This window comes from Meleagris gallopavo, chromosome 3 (assembly GCF_000146605.3).
Source record: "Meleagris gallopavo isolate NT-WF06-2002-E0010 breed Aviagen turkey brand Nicholas breeding stock chromosome 3, Turkey_5.1, whole genome shotgun sequence".
Taxonomy (NCBI): domain Eukaryota; kingdom Metazoa; phylum Chordata; class Aves; order Galliformes; family Phasianidae; genus Meleagris; species Meleagris gallopavo.
The window spans coordinates 6,714,978-6,721,612 of record NC_015013.2 but is presented as its reverse complement, the minus strand read 5'-3'; the positions used below and the strand labels follow the sequence as shown (position 1 = coordinate 6,721,612).

The following is a 6,635-nucleotide window of genomic DNA, read 5'->3' as shown; positions in this document are numbered from 1 at the left end:
CCCGCCTCAGGCGATGATCTCGGACTCGTGCCGGGCCAGCGCAGGCGGCAGCGTGGTCCCGCAGGGGCCCTGGAAGTGGAACCTGGAAGGAGAGAGCGTGTGAAGGGCGGGGAGCGGGCAGAAATGGTAGGGGAGGTTTGCTTTTCTCTAGGCAGCGTAACCGTTCAGAGCAGGACGGTGAAGATGGAGGGGTCAGAGTGCGGAGCGGCCTTACCTGAACCTGTCTGTTGCAGGAGTGGCTTCCATGTTAAATTCCGCCACCGGCACTCCTCTGGAGGACACCTGGGGGGCGAACATGGCGGCAGGGTACACCACGGAGGAGGTTCCCACCTGCAAAGCCAGCAGCAAATGATAAAGCAGGTAAAGACCTGACAGAAAGGAAAATACATCCAGAGCTGCGTTTTGTGTCGCTGTGGAGTGAGGTGGCACGCACATCAGAATTTGTGTCTGCTGCAGTCTAAAAAGCCTGTTTGCGTTTCTGGGATTTTTTTTTTTTAATTATTATTTATTTATTTATTTGCATTTTTGTGGTTATAAACCACAAAATATCAGGAAAAGAAGACAAAACATCCGATTGTATTGGTCAGTGATGCGGAATGTACACGGCAAGTAAATAAATAACCCCACAGAAGCAGCCCCTGACGATGCCGACTGCCATCCCACAAAGCAACACAAACATCCTCACCACCAAGCAGAGGTCGCATAGTTCGAGTTCCTTCTCCACCTCTGTGAGAACGTCTGGATCCAGGGCTTCACCAAACCATACAACGTGGGGACGAAGAAGACCATGACAGCCATCTTCCTCGCACCTATTGAAAAAATGTAGAGGTACAGCATTATATTTCTGACATGAACACCTCCACCTGCATAGTGGCAAAGCAGCTCTCATTAGGCTTCCTTCTTTCACTGCTCACATTCACAGCACTCCTTATGCTCTCCTGAGCACAGGTTGTTGAACAGTCATTCAATTCAGAATCATAATTGCTGTGTCTTACTCAGCTCCTGAAATGCATGAAACTCCCAAGAACTTGATATGTGTCACAATTCCTACTGACTTCAACAGAAACAGTCCAGCAGGTTTTTAAGAAGAAAGTGGGATGGGCAGAAGCCCCACAGCAGCCCCACAGCAGCCCCGTTTCCTTAGGAACAAGATAAAAAACGCAGTAGCTCCTTGCACCTGCAGCTAACCAAGGTAAAGCTTTAGCCACTACAGAAAGCACCCTGGCTTATTTAGAGCCTGCAGGAAACTTCTCTGTGGCTGCGCACCATCACCCTATCACATGCTGACCAACGGTAGAAAAGCAGAACAGTAGAAAAGTAACAGCTTACTGTGCAGTAGTTTCTTAGTGCAATTCTACTGCTCACTACCAAACCCACAAGTTTTGGCATGTTTTGAGTTTGATGCTCAAGAACACAAACATGCAGTTCCTTTAGCACTGTGATAAACTTGTACATACTCCTACTGTCTGGTGCCTCCCAAGCACTAAGTTTAGATATCAACTCTCTTCCCAGGTGTTCTGCTCCTGCTGAATGTGTACGTGTCCTTCCAAAACTACAGAAACAGTCATAAAAGAATTGAGATATATGAAATTTTAAAAAGCTAGCAGCAAAAAAAATAAAGAAGTTGATACGTACTGAGGAAGTTCTTCAACTGGAATTGTGGCATCTTCTGTTTCTGGATCTGGAGCCCTGAATTTACAAAATTGAAATATATATTCAAACATACAGATGAAGTGCATTTTACAGACTGCCAAAAACTTCGTATTTTATCCAGTCAAGAATCTTTGCAACTTCAGTCAACTCTACTAAAGGCCCACCTTGGCACACACAGGGCAAGCTGGCTTCTATACAGTATTATCTCAGAGCTAAGCAACAGCAATTAGCTTGTCAAAGTCTGACAAAGACACAGTAAGTATTTATGAAGCTATCTAAAGATCTGGGACTAAAACTTTTATAAGCACATGCCTGTCTTCTCCTCCCTTTTATTTTTTTTTTCTTCCTTCAACACTGCAAGGAAAAAAAAAAAGATGGCTAGAAGGAGGCCAAAGGGCTCTTCTGCAACTTGAAAAGAAATCCTGGAAACTGATTTTCCTGCATTTCAAGACTTGTAATGAGAGTCTCAATGATGAGTTGAAGCACAAGAGTAATGAGGCACACAGGAGATTCAGAACCCAAATCCTGAATATTATTAAAGAACAATAAAGTGCTTGGCTAGAACTCCTCTATGCTCCTGTAACAGCTCCTTTCCTACTGAAGAGCAGACTAAGCAGAAAATATTGGGAGTTTGCAAGGCAGATGGATTACCCTTTCCCAGCCAACGCCGGGCAGATTGGACTCTTGTAATTCGCAGTCACATTTCCACAGTTGGTGCATCGAGTTTTAAATAAGCTTCCTGAAATGCAGAAAGAGGAAACGTTACGGATCAAGTAATTGTTCTAGGGCACGACTGTACAAGCAAATGGTTATGTTTATCCCAGACAGCTTTTATTTGACTTGTGGGTTGACAGCTACATGAACACGTAAATTGGGTATTGAAACTTGCCATCATTATGGTTGAGATGTTATTTACAGAGTGCATCTATACGTTTGTTTAGCAACCAAACACAGCCAGGGTCAGAGTTAAGCACAGCACAGCACAAGCAGAGCCAGAAGCACCCTTTTACCTAAACGGCCACAGTGAACAGCAGCAGCCTTTGAGCTACGCTTTATGACCTTCTACCTTATATAATTAATACGCAGCTTCATAGCAGTTATTTCAAAGGAAAAAATCACTAAAAGTGTTACCAAATGAGATCATTTCTGCTTGTGGTTAGCCCCACTTTGTTTTATGCAAACTCCCCAACTGCAAGATGCACATCTCTGAACTTCCATAGAGCTAATACCACGCGCTGTGGAGACGCCCATCAGTTTAAATTGTTTAGATTTTGTGAAGAATAAAACTATACCCATGGCTTTATCACTGGATCCACAACTGCGAAACAACTTGTGTCAAGATCACAAATTAGTGGCCCCTGTGTAGCACCTTGCTGGAGAGCAGGAGGGGATGTGGAATGCCATGAACTACAGGGAATGGGAGAGGGAGTGCCACAGAGCATGGAAGAGAAAGATATGGAAACATGTGTTTCTAGACCTTCTTTCCTCCTGCACCTGAGGGGCTGCCATGGGTGGGGCCACAAAGGAAATGACAGGACACGACAAAGGGAAAGCACCAGGGCTGGAAAGACATCTCTTGCCCACATGCCTTTTGTTGGTGGCAGTACCAGAGTGATGCTGTCACACTGCTGAAACCCCAAATTCCACGTATTCCAAGTGGCAAAACTGAGCAGGTGGGAATGGAGAACCAATTCCCATGTGCTGTCCACTCTGTGCTGTCCAGCTGACAAATGAAAGGAGGCTATGAAGTGTCCAAAACATCTTCCAAAAGTGAACAGAGTGATACTGTAAATAACCTATGAGTGATTATCACTTTTAGGACAAGTTTCATTTGTTCTGCCTATCATCCTGCTCTCTCTTCTCCCAAGAGTTTTGCTGTCCTGCAGCAGACAGGGAAGCAGATTCTTACCATGAATTTCCAGGAGGTGTTTTGTGCCTGCCTTCCTGTGCAGTTCATCGATATTCTGGGTGATGACCACCACGCTCCTGCCTTGTTTTCTCAGTCGCTTTTCACACTCAGCAATGGCAATATGTGCAGCATTGGGATGTTTACTCAGCATCACCTCGCGGCGGTAATGATAGAATTCCCACACGCGAGAAGGGTTGCGTGCAAACGCCCCGGGAGTGGCCAACTCCTGAAAGAGATGCAACGCTTCATTCTGCTGATGGAAGTGCAGGAGAATCCCTTTTTCAGGTGAGGGCCAACAGCACACTGCCAGTCTGACAACAGGATAACCAAAAGTAGATTATTACAGCCAGATGTAGCTGACAGGAACACAGCTCAGTAGCCCATCTCTTATGAGGATGACAACTCAAAATAGCTTATGGAATGAAGAGATAGCTTGTAACCAGCAGAAGTTCAGTGCAGTACAAAGGAAGATGAGATGTTTCAATGCACACAATTTTTAGCATTCAGAACTCATTTACAGAGCAGCCATAAAACTCAGCATTGCGTGGATCTTCCCTTTGTTAGCAGTTTTTTATCTTAGTTTAAGCGTAACACTACAGTCCCTGTCAAAACCAAAGCCTAATGTCACCTTTATACACTATCCTCAAGAATAACAAAAGCAAAGAGAGCAGATAGGGCTGCAGTGTTTGAGTAAGAGTTACTGATGGTGACCTTGAAATGTGCAGTACCAGAGTCTCGAGGCACCTGCACTACAGTATTTTATTGCTCGCTACTGCACCACTGCACACCTCAGAAATCAGGATTGAAAGAAAACCAGGTTCTACCTTTGCAACTGTCCTTTATTATTTTTGTAACATTTTCCTAAGAGTTTAAAACAGGAAAGGCCCCATGATATGAACACAGTGAGGGTGTCCAAAGAAGAGAAAGCAGCTAGGCGACCAGGCAGCAGAGTGGCACAGCAGAAAGACAGAGCTGTCTGCATACACATCAGCTTTCTGAAGCAGCTGATCAACCCAACAACAGAAAACTTTCACACACACATCCCTGGCTGACAGAAGAGCACAGCAGTGCCATGGGTACATACCTGTGCTTGCCACTTTCTCCAAAAACCTCCAGCCCCTCTGAAGGTAGGAACGCCGCTCTCGGCGCTCACACCAGCTCCAGTAATGATGGCGATATGCTTTGCTTTGGCAAACACTTCTCGGAAATCAGCCATGTCTGTTTGTGGGGCAAAAAGATGAACACTTGTTCAAACAGTTGCATTTTTACATAAGATTTCAAACAATGCTGCCAAACGCGCATGCAGAAAGGGCATTTGCATGCATCCAGAACTGGCTTCCACAAACACCCACCATGATTTTAATTTCAGAATACTTTTTTTTTTTTCTTCCCCTCCTGTTTCTGTATGTTGGAATTTGAAGGGCAGTTCTTGGAGATTTTCAAAAACAACGTATGAGCAAACCAGGAGGACAACACATATTCAACTATGGGTATATACAGTATTTGAAAGACAAGATGCCTTAAACTGAAACCATAATTAGATGCTACCACAATAGCAATGCCACCACCATTCAGGAAGTTTGCTTCCTACCTGTAAGAATCAAAATGAGATTATAAAGGAACCTCTTTACCTCAGATATTAATTTTAAAGCAACATATTTTAGAACCACAGAATGGCAGAGGTGAAAAGGGACCTCTGGAGAACATCAGGTCCAAGCCTCCTCAAAGCAGGGGAAAACTCAAGGGTTCCCAAGCCTGTGTCCAGGAAGTTTTTGGAGATCTCCAAAGAGGAGATCCCACAGCCCCTGGGCAGCAAGTGCCAGTTACCCCATCACTTGCACAGCACAGAATTGCTGCCTGGTGTTCAGGGGAAATCTCCTGTGCTCCAGCTTGTGCTCACTGACTCATCCTGGTGCTGGGCACCTCTGAAAAAAGCCCAACTGTGATTTATCACTCCCAAACCAGAGGCATATATAACTAGTAAGAAACCCCTGAGCCTCCTCTCCTGCAGGCTGCACAGCCGAGGCCCTCTCAGCCCCTCCTTATACATCAACAGCTCCAGCTCCTTATCACTGTTGTGACCAGATCCACCCCAGCAGGTCTTGCAGCGGGGAGCCCAGAGCTGGACCCAGCTCCCCAGGCGAGCATCACCAGGGCTGGGCAGAGGGAAGGACCACAACCACCTCCCTCCACCTGCTGGAGGAGCTCTGCCTGGTGCAGCCCAGGGGGCCGTTGGCCCTCTTCAGCAGGAGGGCCCGTCCCTGGCTCCTGGTTACCCAGCTGCCCACCAGAAGAATGCTCGGGGCTTTCCCTGCAGAGCTGCTTTGCAGCAGGTCGGCCCCGGTGTGCCCTGGTGCCAGGGGTTATTTCAAGTTAAGGCACATCTTCAGGCTTAAAAATAAATATACGTGTATATGTCTGCTAGACTAAATAAGGGTTCATCGCTTACCTAATATGCAGCTCCCAAACTACCACAAATGCTTGAGGTCTTCCATAATTCTTGCACAAACAAATCAAGGTGAGTTTTATTGCTCCTTAGAAGCATGAAGAGGAAAGGCAGCTAACTGGCATGCATCTCTGCATAAATTATAAGTACTAAAACCACAGTGACAGCAGCTACTTTTGGAACCGTACAGTAAATAGGCACAGAAGATACATTTTAACAGCTGAGAGATAAGTCAGCGTCACGCTCTTCCAATCGTTTTGAATTAAACTGGGGATTTCGCCCATTACACCACCTATTCTGAGTTTCCAACCCAGCTTAACCAGCGCCCAGGAGACTAAAGCGAACAAACGCGTATCTTACTCGAACTCGGCCGAGCCATTTCCCAGCAGAAGTTGAGTCTCTTCAAAGCAGGTTTGGGAGCACCGTGCACCTGCGCGAGCAGCCTCCGGGCGGCACGCAGAGCGAGACTCATCAGCAGCTTCGACGCCTCGTCCTGAGGAGACACACGGGAAACGAGCGGATCACCGAGCGAACGCGCTGCTCACAGCTCCCCGAGGGAGTTCATTTCGCGGTGTCTCGCCGGGAGCGGCCCCGAGCCGCTGGGCCGGGCTGCAGCCGACGGAGGGA

At 46.6% G+C, this 6,635-nt stretch overlaps 1 protein-coding gene and 1 long non-coding RNA gene across 3 annotated transcripts; one reads left to right on the top strand and one right to left on the bottom strand.

Annotated features, from left to right (window-relative positions):
* On the bottom strand, positions 1-6,629 carry SIRT5 (sirtuin 5). Its single transcript, XM_010708314.1, has 8 exons — positions 6,369-6,629; positions 4,647-4,780; positions 3,563-3,788; positions 2,305-2,392; positions 1,636-1,689; positions 686-809; positions 215-330; positions 1-82 (listed from the first exon to the last, which is right to left on the bottom strand). Exons 1-8 carry the CDS (start codon positions 6,478-6,480, stop codon positions 7-9), a joined length of 930 nt encoding a protein of 309 aa, XP_010706616.1. The 5' UTR covers positions 6,481-6,629; the 3' UTR covers positions 1-6.
* Positions 200-2,956, top strand: LOC104910091. Of its 2 annotated transcripts, XR_004159108.1 has the most exons (3): positions 200-360; positions 553-828; positions 1,513-2,956. It is a non-coding gene; the product is annotated as an uncharacterized LOC104910091 (long non-coding RNA). The 2 variants fall into 2 exon arrangements; XR_004159107.1 differs by having other exon boundaries at positions 553-2,956.
* Positions 6,630-6,635: the final 6 nt, after the last annotated feature.